At 43.4% G+C, this 26,893-nt stretch overlaps 1 protein-coding gene and 1 long non-coding RNA gene across 3 annotated transcripts in view; both read right to left on the reverse strand.

Moving 5' to 3' along the window:
• The window catches only part of LOC115084026, a 49,877-nt gene extending 45,280 nt beyond the window's left edge, over positions 1 to 4,597 (reverse strand). The window contains exon 1 of the long non-coding RNA XR_003854445.1: positions 3,575 to 4,597. This is a non-coding gene — a long non-coding RNA (uncharacterized LOC115084026). The remainder of the gene's footprint in view (positions 1 to 3,574) is intronic.
• A 1,771-nt stretch (positions 4,598 to 6,368) lies between these two features.
• Positions 6,369 to 26,893, reverse strand: part of C2H1orf35 (chromosome 2 C1orf35 homolog) — a 106,737-nt gene continuing 86,212 nt past the window's right edge. For both annotated transcript variants that reach the window (XM_029588292.1, XM_029588291.1), the window contains one exon: positions 6,369 to 7,736. In XM_029588292.1, the coding sequence (XP_029444152.1) occupies positions 7,460 to 7,736 (277 nt within the window). In that variant the 3' untranslated portion in view covers positions 6,369 to 7,459. The remainder of the gene's footprint in view (positions 7,737 to 26,893) is intronic.

Genomic DNA, 26,893 nt, shown 5'->3' on the forward strand with positions numbered 1-26,893 from the left:
CATTTGCATGTTGAGGGCGCTATTAGGTGCTGCGGGTGGGCCGCGTGTTTTCCTCCCCTTACTGAATAAGGGGTAAGGGAAAACACGCGTCCAGAGCAGGGTGACAGTGCGCTCCGACGGAGCACACTTTACTGTATCGACCTGAAAGCAAGGAGATAGGATGTGCATCTGTGCGTATGCTGGGGTAATAAGACTAGAGGACAGAACCCAAATTGCTCTGCTCCTTTTTCTCCCCACGCACTTTCAGTGTCTGCAGAGAAGAAAACAATAGTCCTGCTCCCTTTTCCAGTCCTGGCAGAGAACATATGTTTTTGAGATTGGGGGCACTGGCGAATTGATTCAGGGCACAAGCCCAGTGTTACCCAAGGTTAGCAGTGTTCCTAGTTTTCTGTGGATTGCATTCTTCTGCAGCTCAGAGGCACCATGCACATATGAGACTCGTGCACACTTCTCAGTCTCCTAGTTTTTCTTGCGTCAACCAAAGCCTTTTTGTTTCAGTTGGATGCATATGCATTTCAGCTATATCTCTTGTTCAAAACAATTCTGGACTAGAATTGTTATTCGCATCCATTGAACCATCTTCTCGTTATGCCTTTTGCCTTGTTAATCCCCCTCTCATTGTTGTTGTTGCTGCTCTCCCCTCCCCCCCCCCCCCCCCCCCCCCCCGTTCGATGTATTTCTCTTAGCTCCTTGTAAACCGATACGATGTGCCCACAAATGTCGGTATAAAAAAAAAAAAGAGTTGTTAAATAAATAAATATGCACACTATGGAAGAATTACCTTCAGCTTGCAGGGACAAATATCCAAATGATAAGATAATATGGCACCTTCCATGGATAATACGGCGTGCAGGATTAATATTCAAGAAAAGGGAAATGTAGCCTCTTTCTTCATGCATTAACAAGACTAGAAGAATTAAAGACTGTCTTGTCTTTAATTCTTCTAGTCTTGAAAGGTATTTTATTAACACTGCAGCTGAACACCCCCTAACTTTTCTGTAACAATACCATAGCAGCTGTTCAATAAGCATCATGCAAAGGTAATTTTTTTCCGTAGATTTAATGACATTATAATCTTGATTTAATAGTTTTAAGGAGCCTGGTGACCAATTCTCTTATCCCTCATGCACTGCGAGAGCTCCAGCAAGTCACTTAACCTCCTCCTCAAAATCCACATGTAAACTTTTTAGGGCAGGGACACTGGAAGCAAGATTGTAAAGAACTATATGTACCCTGGTAGCAATATTAGGAAAATTATCATTATTACAATTTTAACAGTGGTTCTATTCTTGTAGGTATAAGTATAATGACACTAAGCACTTATCTATATCCAGTCATTAGAAGGAAAGTAGAAAATGAACCGACAGAGAAGGATCCCCATAAAAATCTGCGCACTGCAAGACGTGACTTTTTAGCAGCAGCAGTTCAGTTTCAGCCACCAGCTCTGAATCCTGCCTCATGCCTTGCACGTTTCCTTAGCCTTATTTATTTAAAAAAGGATTATATACTGCTTTTACTACATTAAAGTTCATCAAAACAGTTTACAAGATAATACTCATAATAAACATTAAAACAGTAAATATAGTACATGATAAGATGCATTTAAAACATATAAACATAGTTTAGAAGATATTAAGGATAAAAGAGCTTAGATGGGCTCGGAGTAAGGGATAGGAGGAAGTAAGTGGGAGAAGTGCGCTTTTGAGGCAGCCTGCTAGGTTTTACTGAGCGAACCAAATGCCATTGAAAATAGATGTCTTTAAACAGTGTTTGAATTCTCATTCTCCTACATTAAACTCCTTCATTTCAGGTTACTCTTATGGCTCTGCTCTTCTCCCACTCTATTCCTGTGCCACAGTACCACTTTATCACTAGACAGCAAGGGACCTAATGAAGCTCTCAAAAGACAGCGCATAACAACTGACAGTGGCATGTAACCTGAGGGGGGCCGGGAAAGGACCAAATGGTCCATCCAGTCTGCCCAGCAAGCTTCTTAAGGTAGAATCTGCCACGCTGTGCAGGATACCGCCATGTTTCTCTTAAGGGAAGCAGCTGCCACTCCAAGCCTTATGATAATCTATTAAAAAAATGTACTAGTAGCAACATTTTTACTGGGCGATGAGCCTTCTTGAAAATTCAGACAGCGCTGACGTGTTTTGCTTATGGACTTGGCCTTACAAGCAGTCCTGTGCTTTTTCACTTATGTCTGCTTATCAGTACCCCAGACCATAAAAGTCAGGGCCCATGTTGGTTGTCCTCTGAATCCAATTTCTCTTCCACCTCCCCTGCCACCTACCACCATCAAATCGGACAGCGATGTTGTAGTTGTGTCAAAAGCAATTACTGCCCTTCTGATAAGGGTAAACCTCACAGCAGGAACTACAGAACAAGGGACTATAATAAGGTGTACATAATGTCGTAAATTTCTGGCATCCAGGCTTGGATTACCTTGTTAGTTATCCTCAATCTATTTTAAAGATCTGGGACTGCATTGTAGAATTAGAATAAGATGGCTGCCGGAAACTGCTAAAGGTCAAAGAACCAAAAAGATGATGAATAGCTATTGCATGCCAGATTTAATTAAATATATATTTCTTTAGAGGCTAATGTTTTACCTTATATAGAAGTAAGTTACTGATTAAGTTGTCCAGTAAAACACGCAGACAAAACATACGTTTATGCACAGGTATTAGTTACAAGAATTAAGTATAAATTCTAGGAATCTAATAAATATTTTATTTGGTTACTGATTGGTTGAAAGCTTGTTATCAGTGTCTCCGGGTCATATTTTAAGTGTTAATTTCATCTGTGACATTTCATCTGGATTTGGTCATTGACTGAAACCTGTTTATTACTTTGCATGCAAATTGATAAGAACTTTAACTGGCTTCAGCTGATTGCAAGGTACTACAAATTTTTCTTTAAGTTTTTAACATAGACTTCAGCTGAGGTTCACAAAGCCAATTTAGAGGCCTCAAGGAAATCCCCTCAGGGTCTTTCCCTTGGGATTTTCCACAATAACAACATAAGAAATGCCATTTTGGGCAAAAGTCCATCAAGCCTCATATTTTGTCGCTGACAGTGGCCAGTTTGGGTCATAAGTACCCAGCAGATCCCAAAAAGTAGATGATAAATCTATTTTTCTGCACCTCCCCAAAATATATATATATTTTATTGGCACTTGAGAATAAGAACTGGCAATAAAATCTAAATAAGGGAACACCACCTAAAGTGTAAAGCATAACGCCAAGATATAAGGAAGCCAATGCCTGTATTTATCTATAAGATTTCTTACTCTCCCATGTTTAATATTTATTTGTGAATTGTATTTGTTTATAATGGATATTTATTTGTAAATTGCTTTTATAATTTCTACTGGTTATATGGTATATAAATTTCTAAATAAATAAGCACATTTCGGGAACAGAGGTAGGAGTGCTGTTGGGGAGAATGCAGAGGAGAGTGATATATTTCAAGTGGGTTTGCCGTGAGGCTAGAACGGGCCTAGAGACAGAGGAAGAGAAAAGAGTACATGTTAGATGCACAGTCACTGTAGTAAGAGTAGCATACATACCTAGAAGCCAACTGCTAGTGATGTGGCCATCCTAGAAGCGGGTCTTGAATTGCTGTGACAGGCTGTAGGCATCAGGACAGGACTTGGGTAACCTGAGCGCTGTGTCCATGATGATCCCCTTGGCACTGCAGACAACCTGCATGTTGAGGGAATGGAAGCTCCTGCTGTTATGGAAGGGGTCATCGCGGCCTGCTGGTGGCCTTATAGGCACGTGTGCCAGTGAGAGCTTCCAAAACAGAGGAGAAACACGCAATTTGGCAGAAATCATTTTTTGGTGGTGTTGCTGTCTGCTACATGGGAAATCCATATATATATATATATATTGTAAGGGCTCACCAGGTGGAGTTCCATTGCTGGAGATTCTTCCGCTGGTTTCTCACTGCAGTATCCCTTTGTTTCCCCGAGATCTGGCTCTGGGTTCAAGCTCAGGTGAATCCACACTCACATGGGTTGTAAACAAAACTGGTTAGTAAGGCTCTGGATTCCCTAAGTACAGTTCAGCCGGGTTATGCCTGCCCCATATCCCTGCCCAGGGCAGGCCAGGGTTTAAACACAGTCCTGTCAGTCCGGCTTAGTCCTGGCACTACGGTGCCGCCGAATTAGCACCTCCAGGCTGTGCCGGTCCCTGCGCAACAGCCTGTAGCAGAAAGGACGTTTAACGTTTATCCCAAAAACTTAGCTTGATCCTGGCACACTGGTTTCCTTAACACAGTCCAGTTCCAGCTGTGCCCATTCCCCATCCTTTTACTGCTTATAATCCCAAAAGCCTTTAAAGGCAGTCCCGCATGGCTACTCCTGCTTTCAGGGTTCTCACTCACCACAATCCGTAAGACTCCCTTTCCTCCAGCCCGGGTGGCTCTCTGGAGCCGGGGTGAATTGCCACCGACCCTTCAGTAGGAAAACCAACACTGAAAAAGTCACGTTCAAACAAGCACAGGTACCTCAGTGTTTTCCTACTCCACCTGACGGCAATTCCCTAAGGGTCCTTTGTGCAGCTATCAGCTGCTTCCACCTTCGCTGTCCTCTTCCTCCTGCCAGTCCCACCAGTCTCATGTTTCTGTCTCCTCTCTTTTAATCCACTCTACACCTGGTTCCCAGCCATGCTCAACTTCCTCTCCCTTCAGGTCTCCCTCGGCCCTCTGGGAGTTGTAGTCCTCCCCTCCCCCGACTGAGCTTTTGGTCAATTTAGCCCTTGCTTGCATTCCCCTCCTGTTCAGCAGTCGTAATGGGATGTATCTCCCATTTAAAAATGCATGTTTATTGAAGATATTTTAAACGTAGTAAAATACATAAATATTTCAAAACTTTTTTTGGTAAATTTCAATATTTCAAAACTATAAAGGTGCTTTTTCCCTTGCCTTTTAGGGTTTTTTTTGTATTTTATATTAAGCACTAGATAGGTATACATTGCCATTATTTGGTTTCTAATATATATATATATATATATATATATATATTGTAATGGGAGATACGTCCCATTACGACAGCTGAACAGGAGGGGAATGCAAGCCAGGGCTGAACTGACCAAAAGCTCAGTCGGGGAAGGGGAGGACTACAACTCCCAGAGGGCCAAGGGAGAGGAAGTTGAGCATGGCTGGGAACCAGGTGTAGCATGGATTAAAAGAGAGGAGACAGATACATGAGACTGGTGGGAGTGGCAGGAGGAAGAGGACAGCGAAGGTGGTAGCAGCTGCTTTTTCCCTTGCCCCTTTTTAGGGGTTTTTTTGTATATACATATATCTACTGATGTGTTTTCCTGAGAAATGCAGCCAGAAACTGATGTATACACAGCGAGGTAGCTAACTGGCTCATTTCAGTCGTGACCCCTAGAGGTGTCTGGAAGGTGTTGGTGGAAAGGCCAGGACAGTAGTGACCTTGAGGTGTACTGGTAAAGCATGATCTGAGTAGAAGGGCACAGGTCCTGCTCTAACTTCTTGTCTAGGTATACTATGGTCTCCGTGTTGAACACGAACCTGAGCAAGACTTGTTCCTTAGACAGATCCAGAAAACTGGGTTCTGGTCCTGTATACTCTAGGGTTCCTCCTCCTCTCTGTTCTCTCTCCTTGCTCAAATGTTGCTTCCCAAGTATCCACAAATTTATACTACTCATTTTGTTTAACACATCACCACACTTAGCCAACCCCCAGTCAACCCCAGTGACACACACACACTCAGAAATATTGTGACATGCACTGAAAGACCCCCATCTCCTTCAAAATGGAAGCAAATCTTGGATCAGACAGAAGTACAGATTGCAAAAAACAAACATAATGCGCAAAACAAATTAATGTGCAAGCACAATGATTTCCCATTTAGCACCCCAGACACTCTTCCTCTATTCCTAGTAAACTGCCCTTTTCGCTTATCACGAGAAACCAGCCCACCAAACGCTAAACACCAGATCCAAAAAGACAATGAATATGGAGCATTAAATAGCAGATATAAAAGCATTTGCACGTTCCTGATGACATACATTCATTATAAAATAGCAAAGTATGCAAGAACATCTAAACCACGCTCTGAAACACCCACCCATCACACACCCACTTTCTATGCACTTACTTTCCCCCATACGATCATGCAAGCTATGCGTACACTCTGTTTTTAAAATCCACGCAAATGTTAAACATACTCACCCTACAAGGCATTTTTGCACGCAAAACCTCTGAAAATTGTGTACTGTGCATATTAGATGAGACACCCAGCTTTCATCCTCCTCGTGTACCTTTAAATTGACACACTAACTATTCCAAGAGAGCACAGAGTTATTTCACTTAATATCCAGACATCTTTATAGCGAGCTTTAAAAGACAAGTTTAATTTTCTAAGCAATTAACAGAAACAAAAAGGTCAATGTCTTGAATTTACACCACCTGTTTAAAAGCAGTTTAGATTTGGGTCACTTGCTGTAGATTATTTTTTATTCCCCACACTTTCAGGGAGAGCTGCTTCTTTCTTCATGCTCCCAGAGATGCGTAGGATGACTTCTATCCTGACTCTGCAAAATAGACCATGCCTGAGAAACTTGACTGGATCAACCCCTGTCTCCCTCACATCGTGGTTTTCTTTGATTCTTGAACTACTGTCTTTTACCTAACGAATCGTAAGCCAGTCTCAACCAACACCTCACCCATACACAGAACCCTGAGCTGAAACAGCAGACTAAACCGAACTTCTCAATGAACTGGGGGATCAGCTGGTCAAGGGGAGCTGTGGAAGTGACTGCACCTTCCCGCCTCCTAACAGGATCTCTATTAGTATGTACTCAAATATCCAGCAAATGAGGAAACAGGAATCCCCCTCGCCCCACATTGTAACTCCCAGAGCAACAGCTGCTCCCCTCTTTTGACAGTTATCCGAGGTCCAGACTGAGGACATGCATGGGGCCCAGGTGCAGACACTTCTAGCCACTGCACGCTCGGCCAAGAGCAGGCCAGCTGCCAGTCTGAAACCACCTTCTAACGACATAAAACAGCTGCGTCACTGACAGGGACACATTTCTCTCACTTTATAAAAGAAAGCATGATCTGGGGAAGAACACGGCTGGTAAATCCCATTTCAGCACTACATATGATGAGTAACACAAAACAGGAATTTTGTGCAGGCCTTAAGCTGCAAAGGATAGAGTATCATGCAGAGTTCAGCACATAAAGAGCCAGAAAGACACCACCAGAATAAAAGTGACTAGTGTCACCTCCACGTCCACACCAATATGTGTCATTCTTGTTTTGGTCTTTTTTTTTTTTCTTTTTCATCTGAAGCCACCAGTATTTGTGGGAGCCATACCTCCGGTAGCAAAGCGAGCTCCGTCCCCTCCTGGTCTCTCTCTCCCCCCCCCCCCCTCCCCCCCAATGGTTAATTGCTTTCCTGCGGTGTCAATGCCAATTAATCGTCCGAATCAGTGTCATGCCGTCGCTTGGGCCCACGTGCTGGCGAGGACATCCTCCTTCGGCTGCGGGGGGATGAATGCCGGCTGTCGCGGCTCTGGCTGCTGGCCCGGCGAGGAGAACTCCCGCCGTCGCTGGAGGAGTCCGTGTCGTGCCGCCGCCTGCCAGGCGGCTTCTGTGTGTCTTCAGCACTTGATGAATGGCTGTCAGGGCGGCCGGCTCCACACTGCCGCGAAGATGATGAATGATTCCTTTGGTGGGAGGCTTTTCTCTTCCTTTTGGGACAGGAATAAAACAACAACAGCAGCAAAAAAAAAAATCATCAAAACAAAAGAAGAGCAGGTCAGGCTGTCACATTATAACCAACAGCTTTTTTTTTTTTACACCCATCCCAAGAAAGGGAGCAAAAGGGAAAAAAGAAAACCCTATTCTTCCAAAGGGCAGGGAGAGTGTAACTTGCCCACATGCTGGAGTCTGATCGACTTTGCTCCTGTCACGACTCCTGTAAAAGGACCGGCTTCACCTAGTTTTAGTGGATATGTCCAGCCCATACCGGCAGCTTCTGCTGCTTTTTTTTAACTCGGCTAGAGTTCGTTTGCCACAAATGAAGTTCACCAGCTCAGGCTAGGCTGTATCAAGGAAGATCCGGTTTCCAAAATCATAACACTACATTGCAAATCTGTCACAGTGAACCTGCTGCCTGCACAAGCCTCATCTCGCCTCTAGCTTAGCTTTGACTAATTGCAAATTAACGGGCTGATACAGAAAGATGAGTTCAGCCAAACACCTCTTTCTGCGTGCACTTCAACAAGCGTTTTCTGCGGGCAAAACGTACGATGCAGCAAGGCGTTTTGCGCACAGAAAACGTGTTTCCAAATGGGAGTACTACTCGGCACCCCACACATGGAAATCCTATGCAGATGAGGGCAGAGAGACTGCACCTGGCCAGCATGCCTTATTTAGCACCGGAAACTTAACCCCTGGACAGAGCTGGAGTTAAGTTTCCAGCTCTATCTTGGAAGTTCCAGCACTCACTGTCACTTACCTGGATAATAACTGACTTACCCGCATAAGTACTGAATTATCCGTGTTAAGTGGCTGCAGCCGCCGCTGCCACTTACCCAGATAAATACCGATTTATCCGTTTATCTGGAAGCCAGAAGCAACCACGACAAAGACGCATAAGACAGTACTCATAAGGCTATCTGGCGCGGTTTTCTGCTACTTAGCTGGATAAAGTCCTTATCCAGCTAAGTAGCAGTGACTTGCGGCAGACAGCTGAATAACTACTGACTGATGCGTCACTGTGACTCTGGAACCTGCCTTCTCAAGTCTCTCCATTAGCGCTCCATCCGTATCTACATAGCGTCCCTTACTCACCTACAAATGCATTCCCTCTGCAGCTTCACTATCCTTCTTCTCTCTCCCTACACCATTCCTCGTGACCTCCATAAGGCAAGTCACTCTTATCTGTGTATTTCTCCACCACCACCAAATTCCAATTCCATGCTTTCCACCTGGCCACGCCGTGTGCATGGAATAAATTTCCTGAGTTGGTGCATCATACTCCTCCTCTGGTCATATTCAGATCCAGTTGAAAAACTCACAGTTTTGAAGCTTCTTTTAAATTCTAAGCACTTCTCTATAATAAATACACTTCCCATAGAGTCTTTTTGTCATGTATGTTTGTCTTGATTAGACTTTAAGCTCCTTGGAGCTGGAACTGTCTCTTATGTGTTTTGCACTGCATACATCTGGTAGCACTTTAGAAACAAGTAGTAGTAGAAGATTTTGCTACAGGCTAGAACTTTCCTGCTGAATGATTCAGGATAAGATTGTATGAGCAGGTGTGTATGACTTTTAGGACCTTAGGAAAAACTTCTGAGGTACTTTTAATACATTTCTATTTGTGCAATTTATTGATGCAATTTGTGGAAAAATCTCAGCCTTGGACAAAAAAAAAGTGCACCACTGCAAAACTGTACAAGTAAAGCTTATTTGATATTTTTGCACGACTTATACTGCAGTTTTGCATGAGTATATATTAGCTACCGTGTACATTTTGTGGGCAATTTGCAAACTGACCACAGATGTGCAAAGTCCATGGATAATTGGTACCTGTGGAATTTGCACCCCACAACGTTGCAGTTGCTTTATTGTGCAGATAACATTACCCACAAAAAGTATAAGCAGACTTTTGAAAATTTCAAAGTTTGCACATCCATGAAAACCCCTCCCAAGCCTTGCCTTCAGGAATATCACCTTTCAGCACTGGGAAAATCATGCACATAGGAACACTATGCTTATAGCTCTACCCGCACAAAGGGAGGACAATTTTCAAAGATTTTCATTTCCATAGTTAAAACACTGCTTTACTCTTGAAAATGGCTTTGAAAATTGCTCTCCGTTAAAAGGTATTTTTCTCCCAACTTTGCTTGATATTTAACCCTAGTGCTGACAGCTCAGGAACCTTGATTTTATACTTCTGAAAGGTTGGTTTAATTTGATAACTAGCAGGCCGATGCAATAAGGTACACTCAGCAGAGGGCAAAGGTTTTGTATGCAAGCTTTAATGCTAATGCAGCAAGGCATTGTGCACTCAAAACTGAGCCTTTTCTCTAGCACCTTCTCATGCAAACCCATCCTAATGAAGGCATTTGTTATTATTCCCTCATGCAAAGAGGTGCGCAGGTTCCTGTTTTCTTAGCGCCGAAAACTCAACTCCTAGTTCAAAGCGGAGTAAAGTTTCCAAGGCTAATGCTAATCTGTTTTCTGTGCATAAAATATGATTTATGCATCAAGAAAGCTTTCTGCACTGAAAACAGTTTTTGTGTGCACAAAACAGTTTCTGCATGTAAATCCCAAATACAGGTCACAGCAATCAAGAGTATAAAAGTTATAGGCCCAACAAAAGATATACTCTTAACTATGCATAGAACACATTTTTTGTGTGCATAAATCATACTTTATGCATGGAAAACATGATTTATGCACATAAATCATGTTTTGCTGTGTGGAAAGCCTTTTTTGCACACACATTTTCTGGTTTGTGTGCCTTTTTTACCTCCTGATGCATTAGCATACCATTAGCTTTTTGCAATGGGAATTAAAAAAAAAAATTAGCTTGCACAGTTTTAACACTCAGCTTTTTGCATTGGCCTGTAGAAAATTAAAACCAGGGAGCTGTTTGATGATGCAGAATTACCCCCTATCAGTGCTTTAGAAAGAGAGAGCATGGAAGCCTGCCCCTTTGGTAACTATAGTAATCATTTTTTAATATTCGACAATTTGTGTTTCACTTTGATAAAAGTACGCCTCTGTGTCAATTTTCAAAAATGTGTGCTTAAAATGGAATTGTTCAATTTCAAGTTACCTGGTTCTAGTCTTTCTTACTTCCCCTATTTGGTTTTATTCAGTGATCTCTACAGTTTTGTAAACTAAATGCAGTAAGAAAGAAAATTTCTTTTCAAAATAAAAATGCGAGCACTTTTTATTAAAGCTACATCCTCATTTTATAAGCCTTGCTTCCAAACTGGGATGGGGTTAGGTGGAAGGTCAGAGCTAAGAGTAGTATGCAGCTTGCTGAGAACTATAACAACGAACTTTGGAACTACAGAATACATGAACAGAGACCACATTTTAATGCCTAGTAACGTTAGTCCTTCAATATAAAACTGGTATTCAAGTTCCATACTTGTACATATCTACTTCATAAAATCATGTGAGATCAAGCTTCCCTCTCCCCATTTGTTTCGAGTCTTGGCTTCAGCTGTTTATGGTGTCCCTGGGATTGAATGGGGGAAGAATCAGTAGAGCAGCCCCTACTGTTCTTACATTCATAGTCCTGGGAGTGAGAAAGTAGGAGCATCTTTCAGAAAACTGAAACACGATTCCACAGGAATGAAACAAAAAGGAGATGTTCCAGATTCTGATGGTTTAAAACATACATTCAATTTATCTTTTCTATTCCTGCTTTTCCTTAAAATTCTCTAAAAAGCAATTGAACAGAAAAGTGAAAAATCTCCATAGAAATTTCTTTTACAAATCTATATAAGTATTTGCTAAAATGCTGCATTTCTACACTTGCAGTATAGATGGGATAAAGATGCTATTTTTTTTTATAAAATCATTGGGATTTGTTTTGGTTTTCACAAAAAAAGAAATAAAAAAGTTTGCTTGCTCACAATTGTGTGGGTATTTTGAGCAGGCCTTAAATCCTGCCATCACTCTGTGTGAGAGTTTGGTTTTGTTAATGGGGCTGCTCACGGCCCACTGGCTAAACAAGGGTAGGTAAGAAAAATGCAATCCACGAATGAACACAAAATATTAACCCTACAGCATACAGGCATTTGTTAGGTTCTCTTATATGACGGCTTTGATTTACTGTCAACGAGGCCAATAATATAAGGTGCCCTCAGCAGAGTAGTTTAACCCTTAATCATGCAAAAATATTTTTTGTGCTCAAAACATGACTGTCCATGCAGCAAGAAGTTTTGCGTCCAACAACTATATTTTATTCACAGAAAAAAAAGATGTGTGCATAAAATACTTATTTGCAATCATTTATATTCCGCATTCATTACCAACTGCTGTTAAATTGCGATCTGCACATAAAAAATGTTTTTGGCACAGAAAGCATTTTGTGTGTGCATAAGTCATATTTTATGCTTGGAAAATATATTTTTTATGCACAAGGCATGTTTTCTGTGCATAAAATACTGACTACAGGTTCTGGGACCAGACCTCTAGTTTCCACCTGTAGACTAACGTAAGTACCTCTTTGCACTGGTGATGGGGTGGAGGGTAGGGGGGAGTTAATAGCTAATCCCATCGTTAGCATTCAAGTGCGCTAATTTAAACGCACATTTACATACAAAAAATGCTTTCTGTCCAGAAAAGAGAACTATAATCTGACCTGATAATTTTCTCTCCCTGAGTCCAGCCAGACCAGTCCAGATTCATGGATTTATACTTCCCCACTAGCAAATGGAGACAGAGAACAAGGAGTCCTCCACTCCCTCTCAACTAGCTTTTTCACAGACTTATGGTATGGGAAGGCTCTCACAGGACCCTGCAGCCCATCTAGGACCAGATCAGCTCCTTCCAAATCCGAAACCTCCTGAGCACCTTGACCCCAAGCTCCTGAATCACCTGAGGAATTAAAGGCCCCAATTTCTCCTTCCAAAAAAGGCGGACCAACTTAGGGTCATCGCCCTCGGAGGCTGGAATCCCCTCCGGATCATCCATCTGATCAACTGGCAACTCATGCGTGTCCTAAACCAGGAGGACTCACCAACCTCTGGACAGGGGGAAGCATGTTTTCTTGTGGACCGATCAGGCTTGGACCCCAAATAACGCCCCTCAGACAGCCGGGTCCAGCAGCAGTAAAACAAAATAGACAGAAAAAGGTTTTGAGACCCCAGCCAAAGACAGAGAGGCTCCAGGAATGGGCATGATGGGAACCTCTTCCCCATCTGAGCCCCTGATCCCCTCTGGAGCCTGAACACACTGGGGACAGTCATGGAGGAACATCCCCCTCCGCCCCCTCGTCGACATGGGAACAGTCGAAAAGGAATACAATATGGCCACTGTTCCCACGCTGAGCAGAAAGGGACTCTCATCCCGACGTGAGCCCTGATGCGCTATAGGAACCGAAGCGAAGGTCAGCCATTGCCTTTTTGTGCTTACCCGGCTATCTGACAAACCCTCATTGCCTGAACAACCAGAGAACAGCCCTTGTCTATTGAGCTGCGAATGCATCGAGCCGCATGCATGGAATACCAACCCACATCTCATAGCGATAGTTGAGGACAGCTTACCTCAAAGCAGCAACAAATAGACAAACTCAGTCACCAAAAATATAAGCACCCCAGCCACCAAAATCAGGAAGGAGGAAGTCATCTGCAAAGTACCGCTGTACTTCTCTTTTATTTATTAAGAAAAAATATTTTTTTTCTTAAACTTTATTAAGCTTCCTCCCCAGGCTGGAAAACAGAGCTGCCAAATGAATAGGCTGCCTCAAAAGAAAAATTCCCTGAGCCTGCAGCTGCCTCAGCGGCCTCGTGAAGAGGAGGGATCTGGACCACCAGATTTACACCCCACGAACCAAGGATTGAGCATACAAAAGGGTCACCAGTCCCTAGCTCGTCCACCTCAACTAGTCAGAGAAGGATCCACTAGGACCCAAAAAGCCCCTGGGAGGAAGGCTCTAAAACCAAAAATTGTTTCCAGACTGCAGAACTGCAGGTTTTGCACCATCTACCATCTGCTGGAGACAGTAAAATACTGAGGAACTGCAAGTGGCACACAGGGTTAAGTAGCAGTGTCAGTAAAGCTGTCTCTGTCTCCATCTGCTGGCAGGGAGGCAAAACCCAGGAGTCTGGACTGATCTGGGTACGTACAAGGAAGGAGAGGTTTGCACTACTTTACATGATTTCTATTTAATACAAATGGTGTGATATTTTTCCTGTTTTGCTCTAGTTATGCTCAAGTGCTTGACTGTGGTTTAGACTGATGCCACTTGTAATTTCATGAAATTATTTTGCAAAATACTTTTAGCGTTTGTGCTGAAAAAAAAAAAAAAAAGGGGGGACAGTGTACTAATTCAAGAACAGAATTACTGCTGGCCAAAGTCAACAATTGTGGCATCATAAGCCCGGTGATGTCACTGCTAACAAAACCTGTCATTTCATTACCAGCAAGCTGAGTTTTGTTCTGACTATAAAAAGGGAAGGCGATGGCAGGTCTCGAGGCTCTGGGCTGTAGCATTGCAGTGTGAGAGCTCTAGATTCAGATCCTCCATCTAGAAGGGCTGGGCATGCCTTACAGGTGTTGCAAAGGTCGTGTGCTGAAGCCTGGGGAGGGAGAGAAAATGGCTGCGGCGGCCCCTGCCACCAAACAAGCAACACTGATGGCGTAGCTCTGAGGCAGCAACACTTCAAACCAGTGAGGGGCACCTAAGCCACCTGGGCATGTTGTCTTGGGTGGGGGAGAGGGGCAGGGATAGGAGAGAAAGGGAAACAGCAGAGATAGCAGAGATAGCTAAGGGAGAAAAACGGGGGGGGGGGGGGGGGGGGGGAGGGGGAGATCCCTTCCCCCCAAAATATTAGTTGCCACTCTTCAGCAAAATGCAAGCAGAATATACAAAAATGTTAAAAATGCCTAATTTTTCATGTTATACATTTTAATATATATTAATTCAGAATGTATCAAGCTAAGTTTATAAACCAGATACAGGTTTATATACGTATATACATATAAAACAATGAAGAATAACCCTTCAGCTCGAGCGGTCCTCAGATAGCTGAGCTCATGGTGAGTATACCTGTTTGTTGATTACTTGGCTTCACTAATTAGACAGATGCGCAAGAACTACCATTAACATTTAAACAATAACCTGGGAAGGGAGTGGAGAGGGAGAAGCGAAAACGCATCAGAGGTGAGGAAGAGCCCTAAGTACATTAGTTTTAGTGAAATATTAGATTCCACCATTGGGGAGCTGTCTTAAAAGGTCTACTTGGAGTTGATTCAGTGTCAGATACTTTTGCTGATATGTTTACTAAACTGTAATCTCTGTACGTTTAGTTATTATGGCGACTGACTCTCAAATAAAATGTTATTTACAAAAAATATAAAAAGATATTATTACTCAGTAAAATCTCACCTGTGGGTTTCAGTGAAACCAGAAAAAAAAAATTGTAGGCAGAATAACAGCCTTTATAACATCAGGCTCTGTGTATATGAGAGAGTTTTCAGATCTCATCCAAACACAGAAATAGGGGGTGGGATTCCTGATCAATAGCACCCCCATGTGTTACACATCTGCAAATGTCCAAATGAATTTTGTATCCGGGAATCAATGCTATTTAGATTTCCTGAAATATCATATTAACTGTTTCTTTACTTTTTGGTAATACCAAGATCTCCTTTTTTTTTATCCTATCAAAGTCTCCCTTATATCTGAATAATTCTATGGGACAAAAAGGTGCACATTTTGTTATGGTTAAATCCCTCCTTCCATGGGACTGTGTTAATCTGACACTTTATATATACCGATGGGATGCTACAAATGTCAAAGTCATGCTTAAAAGAGCAACAATAGCAGAAAAGTATTTACTGGATCATTTCAATTTGAAGTTAAAAAAACAAGCAAACAAAACCATTCAGATGAAGTCAATTCCCCATTTTTGCTCTGAGGAGATGGGGAAATTTAGTCTCACCTGTTCATTTCCTTTCTTTAATTTTCCAGTTCACATATGTGGGCTTATGCCACCCTGCCAACAGACAGAAACAGAGAGCAGAGCTTTTTTCCCAGTGACATCATCACTGGTATTAGGAAGGGCACAGTATAATCATCAGCCATTAAGTGTATGACAGAACAATGGAGAAGGAAAAAAATAAATCTTCTAAAACTAACATAACTCAAACCATAACATGAGAAACATAACATGAGAAACATTCTCCTTTCTCTGCAAGACAGAGAAAGGAGGAGGAGCAAAGAACAAGGAACAGCAGATTGGTCTACAAAATCATAAGAGGACTTGAACAGGTAAATGTAAATCAGTTATTTACTCTCTCAGACAATAAAAGGACCATGAAGTTAGCAAGTAGCTCATTTAGAACAAATCGGAGACAATTTGTTTTCATTCAGCGCATAATTAAGTTCTGGAGTTCATTGCCAGAGGATGTGGTTACAGCAGTTAGTGTAACTGGGTTTAAAAAAGGTTTGGATAAGTTCCTAGAGGAGAAGTCCATAAATTGATATTAATCAATAAGGAATAATAGCTTGGGATCTATTTAATGTTTGGGTACATGCCAGTAACTTGTGACTTGGATTGGCCACTGCTGGAAACAGAATACTGGGCTTGATAGACCTTTGGTCTGACCCAGTATGGCAAGTCTTATGTTCTTATAAGATAAGACTCAGGCCCTTCCTATAAAAGGGAGGGAGGAAACAAACCTGAGACTTCAGTTCAGTTTATTAAACTTGTTATACCACCTTTCATAAAATCAAAGTGGTTTAGAATAAAAACAGATATGATACATTTATAAAACAATCAATAAATTAAAGTGATTATAAAAAATAAATACCAAATAAAATAATAAATACAGATATATTAGCTAACAGATAATAAAATAAAATGCCATGCATTTACAGCTCATCTTATTCCAATCATTTTAATAAATGCCTGGTTAAAAAAAACCATGCCTTAATTGCTGAATGTAACATAGAACAGTGGTTCTAAACCTTTTTTTGGCTGGGACACACCTGACACATTCATGACACACTGAACATGTGACCATCATGGGGCTAAATGTAAACATGCACTCTGCATCCACAGGAATCCCCTCAACCCCCAGCAATGAGTACAGAGCAGATCTAAGGCATTACCCATACAACTCACCATACAAAAATGATATTCTGGTTCTGATGACATCTCAGTAAAAGCAAAATAAACTCCCTTTACTACCAGCCACATTAGCCTTCCTTATGAAAAGACAGTAATTTACCACTAATGCATATCCTATTGAGAAAACACAACAAATAAGATTGATATGAATGCCTACATGCTAGTAAAATACTTATCTCGGTCACATACCCAGAACTGACCTTCACCAAGCACAGAAAAACCACAAATTATAAATATGGAGACAAACTGGAATGGAAAACCAAAAAAGCCACTCTGCATGCAGAGCAAACCTGGAGAAATGGAAAGAAAAATATAGCACCTAATAGACTCTCAGGATTTGCAATAATGCACACAAACTAACCCGCACAAAGTTACACCTGTATTATGGAACACACTAAAACAGTAACAACCCTATCTAAGAAATACTATTAAACCAGGTCCTAAACACTAATACATTTCCTATTGGGAAAACAGAATAAGCCAAGCTGCTATAGAGCCCCACACAGAAATAATTGTAAAGCTATACTAAAAATGTTACAAAACAGGTGCTGAACAGAATAATATCCAACAATTAAAAACTCATAAAAATTATTAAAACGTGTCCAAATATCAATAAAATATTTCAAAACAGCAGACATTGCAAAATACCCAATAATTAAAATGGCAGTCAATTAAGAAAAATAAATTTAAAAAGCCACCTTTACTTACCCTTTCCATCAACTTTCCTATGCCTTTCCCTTCCAGGCCAATAGCAGTCACCAGAAGCAGCAAGGGCTGCTGAAGCTCTGTCCTCACAGTCCTCTTCCTTAGCGCCCACAACCAGTCTCACCCCCCCCCCCCCCCAATTAGACCTCCACGACCAGTCTCAGTCTTTCTCTCATACCAGTCATCTTCCTGACCGGTCTCTCTCTCACACCAGTCATCTTCCTGACCAGTCTCTCTCTCTCACATATGCATACTAATCATCTTCCTAAGCAGTCTCTCTCTCTCACACACAGAAACACATCACCTCCCTGATCAGTCTCTCTCTCAATCACACTCATGGTCTCTTATATACAAGCTCTCAATCACACACAAATGCTCTTGCACCCATTCATACCCACAAGCTCTCACCGACACACACAAGCTCACCCATGCATCCATTCACACCCACAGACACAAGCTCTCACTTAGGCACCCATTCACACCCACAGACACAAGCTTTCACCCATGCATCTATTCACACCCACTAACACAAGCTCTCACTTAGGCACCCATTCACATCCACAGACACAAGCTCTCACCCATGCATCTATTCACACCCACTAACACAAGCTCTCACTTAGGCACCCATTCACACCCACAGACACAAGCTCTCACCCAGGCACCCATTCACACTCACAGACACAAGCTCTCACGTAGGCACTCATTCACACCCTCAGACACAAACTCTCACCTAGGCACTCATTCACACACAGACACACCAGCTCTCACCAAAAACGTCTTCTTCCTTCACTGCAGGGATGGGCTCCAGTTCTGCTGCGGCTTTACTCCGGCGGGCCTTCTTTTTTCGCTGCCACTGGAATGAGCTCCCATGGTGGCCTCGGTCGGGTTCGGGTTTCCTCTTCGCCGCCATGGGGATGGGTTCCCGTGGCGGCCTTGCTTGGTTGGGGTCGGATTTTCCTCTTCGCCGCCACGGGAATGGGCTCTCGTGGTGGCCTTGCTTCATCATTCAACACTGCTATTCCTCCCACCCCACCTCCAGGCTATGCGATGCCTGCCTCACCGGCCAATCAAAGGCTTCCTCCCTTCTTCCTACTCCCACTGGCAGGTAGAAGGGAGGAGGCTTCCGATTGGCCTGCACGGGGGCAAGCAGAATGAAGGAGGCTTCTCATTGGGCAGTGGGAGTAGGAAGAAAGGAAGCTTCCAATTGGCCCACGGGGGCTGGAAAAAGGGAGAAGGAAAGTACAATGGAGCAGTGGACACCAGGAGATGTGACACACCTGTCAGTGTTTGGCGACACACCGGTTGAGAAGTGCTGACCTAGAATAATTCAATTCTCTATGAATTCCAAAACTTGAGGCATTTCATAATAAAAGGACCTTGGTAGCTAAAGGCTACTTGGCTTGTGCATTCAAACCTAATCTCAGTAGGATCTGGAAACTCTATTAGGTCCTGTTAAGCATATCATAAAGCCCAAGAAGGGCAATAATTGGATGAAAAGATCTACCAGATAATGTGAGGAAACTCTGCAATAAACAACCCCCAAAACTGAGGGTAAACATGCAAATTGATAGAAGTCAGTCATAATTTGTTGTTGTTACTGTCTGTTATGTGGGAAGGATATTTATTAGGAATGTGCAGACGGAAACATTTCAATTAGATTTGTTTATTAACTTTGTAAGTCACAATTATTTGTTTGGTTTGTTTATTCATTTTATTCTTTCATTCATTTCCTATTAAAGTCAATGGGAGAAGCAATTCATCCTATCTGGAGCTCCCAAATTGGGGTTTTTAAATCATTTCTAATGATCTCACCATGCATCCATTCACACCCACTGACACAAGCTCTCACTTAGGCACCCATTCACACCCACAGACGCAAGCTCTCACCCAGGCACCCATTCACACCCACAGACACAAGCTCTCACCCAGGCACCCATTCACACCCTCAGAAAAGGGTGAAGGCACTCCAATGCATCACGACTGTCAATGTAGCACCAAAAATGGCATGACTAACCCAAGGAAACGCAATTGGATAAAACGCTACCAGCAGTGGCAGGTGTTCTCCAAGGCACCAAAGGTGGGGCAAAGGGCACCAGCAAAAGTTGCATGAGCCTCCAAGTTTGCACGAAAGGGGTAAAGTGGCACCAAGTGTGGCAAGGTACCATGTAGATAGAAGAAAGCAGAGACAGAGAGTCAACTCAGCTGAAAGAGTGGCATGATGTCCCCAAAACATCATGAGAGGAACAAAATCGTCAGCTCAGTGTGCTGCAGTAGTCAAAAAAGCAAACAGAATATTAGGAATTATTAGGAAGGGAATGATTAATAAAACAGAAAATGTCATAATGCCTCTGTATCGTTCTATGGTGAGACTGCACTTGAGTACGGTGTACAGTTCTGGTCACCACATCTCAAAGAAGATATAGTTGCACTGGAGAAGGTACAGAGAAGGGCTACCAAAATGATAAGGGGAATGGAACAGCTCCCGTATGAAGAAAGGCTAAGAGGTTAGGGCTGTTCAGCTTGAAGAAGAGACGGCTGAGGGGGGATATGATAGAGGTCTTTAAAATAATGAGAGATCTAGAACGGGTAGATGTAAATCGGTAATTTACACTTTCGGATAATAGAAGGACTAGGGGGCACTCCATGAAGTTAGCAAGTAGCACATTTAAAATTAATCAGAGAAAATTCTTTTTTACTCAATGCGCAATTAAGCTCTGGAATTTGTTGCCAGAGGATGTGGTTAGAGAAGTTAATGTAGCTTGGTTTAAAAAAGGTTTGGATAAGTTCTTGGAGGAGAAGGCAATTAACTGCTATTAATCAAGATGACTTAGGGAATAGCCACTGCTACTAGCATCAGTAGCATGGGATCTTCTTAGTGTTTGGGTACTTGCCAGGTTCTTGTAGCCTGTTTGGCCACTGATGGAAACAGGATGCTGGGCTTGATGGACCCTTGGTCTGACCCAGTATGGCAATTTCTTATGCTCTTAAAACAAGCATTCACAGTGGCAAGAACACCCCAAGGCTCCAAATGAGGGGCAAAGGGCACCAACCAAATTGATACAGTCCTAGACAGAGAGAAGCTAAAAGAAATCCCTGGAGGAGGCCTGATGTCATTTCCGTACAGCATCATTAAGAGACGAAGCTGGGTATTCATGCTTGGACTAGGTCTTCTCCTTTGCTGTGTCTAATCTCAGCCTTGTCAGTATCATCTGCCTCCTCACTGGAGGTTAAGATGCTGCTGGTTAGAGGTACAAAATTATCTGCACCCACTAACTGTTCAATATCCCATGACTCAGGAATTCAGGACATAATTCAATTTTTGAACCGTTTTTTTGCAAATACTGCCTACATTACCTGAGAATGAGTAATAATGAAGGAGTACATTCCTGGTTCTGAGTGCTGCACTTCTACAGCCCCTGCCTTTTGGTGTGATATAATCCATCCAAGACTAAATACTGGATGAGACCAACAGTCGTAAAAACCTGTGAACCCTGAAACCTATTGAACAAGGACAAACGAACAAATGCAGCCACTGAATTTTTGGCTAGGTCCTGGACAGCTCTAGTAGGATTCAAGAAAAGGAAATTAACAGGTAAGACTAAATGTCTTCTTCCTTATCATCCTCCTAAATTAGTCCACTTGATCTCTCCCTGCGGAACTCGGAAGCACTCAGCGGTGTGCCAGACTCTTGACAGGCTTCAAGAACTCGGTGCCATAGTCCCGGTCCCCCTCCAGGAACAGGGATCCGGCCATATTCCATCTACTTCGTCGTCCCCAAAAAGGACGGCTCCTTTCGACCGATCCTGGACCTCAAGAGAGTCAACAAGGCCCTCAAGGTTCCCCATTTTCGGATGGAGACCCTGAGGCCAGTCATAGCGACAGTTCGTACAGGGGAGTTCCTTGCCTCTCTCGACCTGATGGAGCCTTCCTTCACATCCCGGTCCACCACGAACACCAGAGATTTCTTCGTCTCAACATCCTGGCACGACATTTTCATTCGAGTACTCCCATTCGGTCTCGCCACCACGCCACACACATTTACCAAGATCTTGGTGGTAGTGGCGGCCTTCCTCTGTACCTGGACGACTGGCTCATTCGGGCAAAGTCAGAGGACCTGTGCGTGATAGTGGTCAACCAGATCTTGTCGGTTCTCACCTCCCTTGGGTGGATAGTCAATTTCTCAAAGAGCAACCTCAAGCCCTCTCAGGTCCTCGAATTCTTAGGAGCACACTTCGACACTCGTGTGGGCAAAGTTCTGTTACCCGAGGTCCATGCACTCAAACTCATGGGTCAAGTCCAACATCTATTATCTCTCATGGTCCCCACGGCCTGGGATTATCTCCAGATTCTGGGCACTATGGCTTCAACTATAGATTTGGTTCCCTGGGCCTTTGCACATATGCGTCCTTTGCAGAAAGCTTTGCTATCCCGCTGGAAGCCGGTCTTGGAGGAATTTCAGACACCCTTACCACTTTCCGATGTTACCATCGACAGCATGCAGTGGTGGCTCTCTCTCGCCCACCTGTTGAAGGGGATGCCCTTGCAGATAACTCAGTAGATTGTTGTGACAACAGATGCCAGCCTCTCCGGCTGGGGAGCAGTGTGTCAGAATCGTTCTACCCAGGGACGATAGACCCCAATCCAGTCTCAGTGGCACATCAATTGTCTGGAGTCCCAAACGGTCCGTCTGGCTCTCAAGACTTTTCTGCCCTTGATCCATCGCAAAGCTGTGCGAGTCCTCTCCAACAATTCCACCACGGTAGCTTACATCAATCACCAGGGTGGCACCAGGAGTCGTCCGGTTGCCCTGGAAGCCAGCAAGCTGCTAGCCTGGGCGGAGAGCCATCTGGAATGGTTAGCAGCCTCCCACATTGCGAGGAAGGAGAACACGCAAGCCGACTTCCTGAGCCGTCCGCATCTAGACCCCAGAGAGTGGGAGTGGTCTGGAAAGGCGATGGATTTGATTGTGCACAAGTGGGTGGGTCCCTCACTTAGACCTGATAACTACTCTGAGCAATGCAAAGGCCCCCAGATTCTTCAGCCGCAGAAGGGAGCACTGCTCAGAAGGAGTGGATGCACTGGTCCTACCCTGGCCCACGATGTCCTCCTTTATGTTCCCACCTTGGCCTCTGGTGGGAAAGGTACTTAGAAGAATAGAACTCCACAGGGGGCCGGTCGTCCTTGTGGCGCTGGAGTGGCCTTGGAGACCGTGGTTCGCGGATCTAGTGAACTTTGCTATGAACGGTCCTCTCCGCCTCGGCCATCTGCCAAACCTGCTCCGACAGGGTCCAGTATTTTTCGATCAGGCGGATCGCTTTTGTCTAGCAGCCTGGCTTTTGAGCAGCGGCGACTAGGGAAGAAGGGTTATAAGGAGGAGGTTATCTCCACTCTGTTGCGGGCCGGTAAGACTTCTACCTCTCTGGCTTATATTCGGGTATGGAGAATGTTTGAGACTATGTGCGCTGAGCCCGGAGTTCCGGCGCATAAGGCTTCTGGTGTCTCAGGTTCTCTCCTTCCTGCAGAATGGTCTCTCCAAAGGTTTGTCTTTCAATTCCTTGCGGGTACATGTTTCGGCGCTTGGTTCCCTCCTTGGGCGGGACGATGGTTACGTGTTGGCAACCCATCTGGATGTCATTTGGTTCCTCAGGGGGGTTAAGTACTTGAACCCGCCTGTCCGGGCTACTTGTCTGTTGTGGAACCTTAACTTGGCTCTCCACATTCTTTGCGAAGCACCCTTCGAACCCCTTCGGCGAGACACACTTAAAGATCTGACCCTTAAGACTGTCTTTCTGGTCTCTATTTCCTCAGCCAGGAGAGTGTCCGAGCTCCAAGCCCTGTCTTGTAGGGAGCCTTTCCTTCGCTTTTCTGATTTTCCCTCCAAACAGTCTCATCCTCCCTGCCAAAGGTTGTGTCCTCCTTTCATGTAAATCAGTCAGTGGAGCTCCCTGCTTTTTCTCCAGAGGACATTGTGAACTTGCCTGGTGCAGATCTACGGCACCTTGATGTGAAGAGGGTCCTACTGCAATATTTGCAGGTGACATGATTTTCGAGTCTCTGATCATCTCTTTGTCTTATGGAGCAGGCCGAGTAAGGGGAATAAGGCTTCTAAAGCTACTATCGCTCGCTGACTAAAAGAGGCAATTGTGTCGGCGTATATTTGTTGGGGCCGGTTGGTTCCGGAGGGCTTAAAAGCTCACTCTTTACGTTCTCAGGCTACCTCTTGGGCGGAGAGTCAGTCAGTCTCGCCGTAAGAAATCTGCAGAGCAGCTACTTGGAAATCCCTTTATACCTTTGCGCCTCATTATCGCCTCGATGTTCAGACACCAGTCTTTGGCTCTTTCGGCAGACAGGTACTTCGAGTGGGACTGTCTCGGTCCCACCCTGTTTAGGGAAGCTTTGGTACATCCCACTGTCTGGACTGATCCGGGTACGTACAGGGAAAGGAAAATTGGTTCTTATCTGCTAATTTTTGTTCCTGTAGTACCACGGATCAGTCCAGACTCCCACCCTGACTACATTTACATTGCTGCATCCGCTCAGAGTTTTTCTTTCACAGGTTCTTTTTGGGATTCTCTACTTCCTATTTGAGCTTTAATACACTGGAAGTTCATCCGAATTGTAAGGCACTGGAGGTATCTGATATATATATATATATAGAAAAGGACAGCGCTGAAACTGGGAAGAGATGATGAATTTGAAAAGAATAAAAGGTCTGAGGGACCCGCCCCTCCCCCAACGTCATCGCTCACGGAACTGATCCGTTAAAAGTGCCAAACCAGCATGCGCCGCGCGTCGAAGGGGCGCAACAAAGGGGAACTCCCCTTTGTGCACCCCTTCGTGCATCCCCTAATTTTAATATTCCCCTTGTTATCTTTATTCCCTTGTTAACAAATTCTAGTTTATAATTGTTTTACATTTCTGACAAAGGTAATGTATGCTTTTAATATAATTTGTTGTTCTATGTAATGCTCACAGGCGAAGTTATGTTTTTATTGTAAACCGGTGTGATTTGTATTTTATACAGGAATGTCGGTATATAAAAGTTAAAAATAAATAAAATAAATAAATATATATTGATAGCTGTGTAAGAGGATTTTTCATATGTTTGAATTTCTTGTTTCATTTTGATAGTTACAGTTGTTTACTTGCTTGATCTTATCCTAGTTCTCTATGCTATTTTGGCTGCTTTGATATCGATTATACTGAAGGGACGCAGGGTGAGCACTGTCCTGATATAGGATACCTTTTCAGTTTTTCTCTGTCTCCCTCTGCTGGACAGGAGGCTCAACCCACTGTCTGGACTGATCTGTGGTACTACAGGAACGAAAATTAGCAGGTAAGAACCAATTTTCCTTTTCTATACTTTGAAGACTGATGCCGATATGCTCGGCATCGGTTTTCACAACTGGCCAGCTGCAGTAATGGAAACAGACGCCAATAAAATTGGCATCGGTTTTCATAACCGGCTGACTGCAGTTATGAAAACCCACGCCGATAAACTCGACGTCGGTGTTCACAACCGGCAGACCGCTGGTAACCGTGGGATCGTGTTAGCTAGCGACTCTAGCGCCTCCTTGCTAGCGCAACCTCCTAATTTGCGTATTGTATGGCGCCCCTTGTGGGCGCCATGCATGCATTAAGAAAGCAGGCGCTGAAAAGTCAGCGCCCACTTTCCACGAATAATATTGCATCGGCCCCTAAGATTGTTAGTTTAAAACAGAACAAGTTAGCTTTGAGTCTAGCAAAATCAGAAGCCCTGTGAGTGGGACCTGGCAAAGGTCCCACTCACAGGCCTGGTTTGGCCTGTTGGAAATAGGATGCTGGGCTTCATGGACCCTTGGTCTGACCCAGCATAGCAATTTCTTATGTTCTTATGGGACGAACTGCCTCAATGACACGGGTTCCTTAATTTCATGTAGTGTGGGGATTTAATGTTTCATTCTCTGAAGTAGTATGGGATTTAGGAGTTTTACATGATAATTGTCTAACCCTAAGCCTTCAATTGAAAGCGTTGTAAGATTATCGTTTTTTAAACTGTGGATGGTTAGCCTTCCATGTTATCATTCAGACTTAAATTTTAACATCAGTTGATTGATGTAATTCTTTATATATCTGGCTTCCCAAATATTAACAAAATGTGCAGCTGTTGCAAAATGCAGCTGCATGATTATTCACAAATTGTGTACCAAGAGATCACCTTACATCCATTTTGCAACAGCTGCATTGGCTGCCACTTCTAAAATTAATTAATTAATTTTAAAAGTACTAAGAGCTAGTGACTTCAGTATCTACTGGATTTTCTACAGCTTTATTCTCCTTGTTACCAGCTGCATTTTTCAGGTAAATGCTTGCTAATAATACCTTCCATATCAAGAGATATGCAAATATGTCTTTTCAGTCACTGGGCCTACCCTATGGAATGTTTTATCTGCTAACCTTAGGGAGCCTGAGAATTGCAAAGTATTTTGTAAAAAGCTGAAAGCATTTTTATTTCAACAAGCTTTTGGATAAATTTTAAGTATTAATTTTTAGCTGAGGTTCTGTATATTGTTATACTCACTTTAATGTTATACTGTATGTTTTAAAGATATATATCTTATTGTTATCCACTTAGAAGGTTCAGGATTATAATAGACAGAATGCAAGAAATTTTAAATACATTTTTAAAATAAGACTAATTGGAGACAGATACTTCTATAACCTTCAGTTTCATCCAAGCTTAGCCAGGACCAAAAGGCACCAGGAAGCACCCTAGAACTTGCTCAACCAGAGTACACCCTGGGAGCCTGATCCATGGCCTGCTCAATCGAGAGAAAAAAATCTTGATGCCCCAGAAGCCAAGGACTTCATTTTGACTCGGGTATTCAATCCACAGATAATGCCCTATGAAAAACAAGCCCTTTCTCAAACAAGACCAAAAGATCACATCTAGGAGCCAAAGAATCCTCCTGTACCATCCCAGCATGTGTCACCATCTGCTGGAGACAGAGAATATTGGCTGGTGATTGTGCTGTACCACCTCTAATACCAGTGATGTCACTGAGAAAAAGCTATGCTCTGTCTCCATCTGCTGGCAGGGAGGTATAAACCCACGTCTAGACTGGTCTAGCAGGGTGCTCAAGAAATTCACTTTTAAAGTATTGAAAGCTCCTCCTAATTAGCCACGCATTTGATTATTAATTTCAGTAAATCAGTGCCTCTGTGCTATCCTAGCCTCCCCCTCCCCAAGTCAGGTCACAAAGTATTCCTAGTGGCTGGAAGAAAGGAAGATTGCTTCACTGGGCTGTATGAACTCTGGAGCTCTCTCTCAGCTGCCT

Source organism: Rhinatrema bivittatum, chromosome 2, assembly GCF_901001135.1.
Source record: "Rhinatrema bivittatum chromosome 2, aRhiBiv1.1, whole genome shotgun sequence".
Classification (NCBI taxonomy): Eukaryota; Metazoa; Chordata; class Amphibia; order Gymnophiona; family Rhinatrematidae; genus Rhinatrema; species Rhinatrema bivittatum.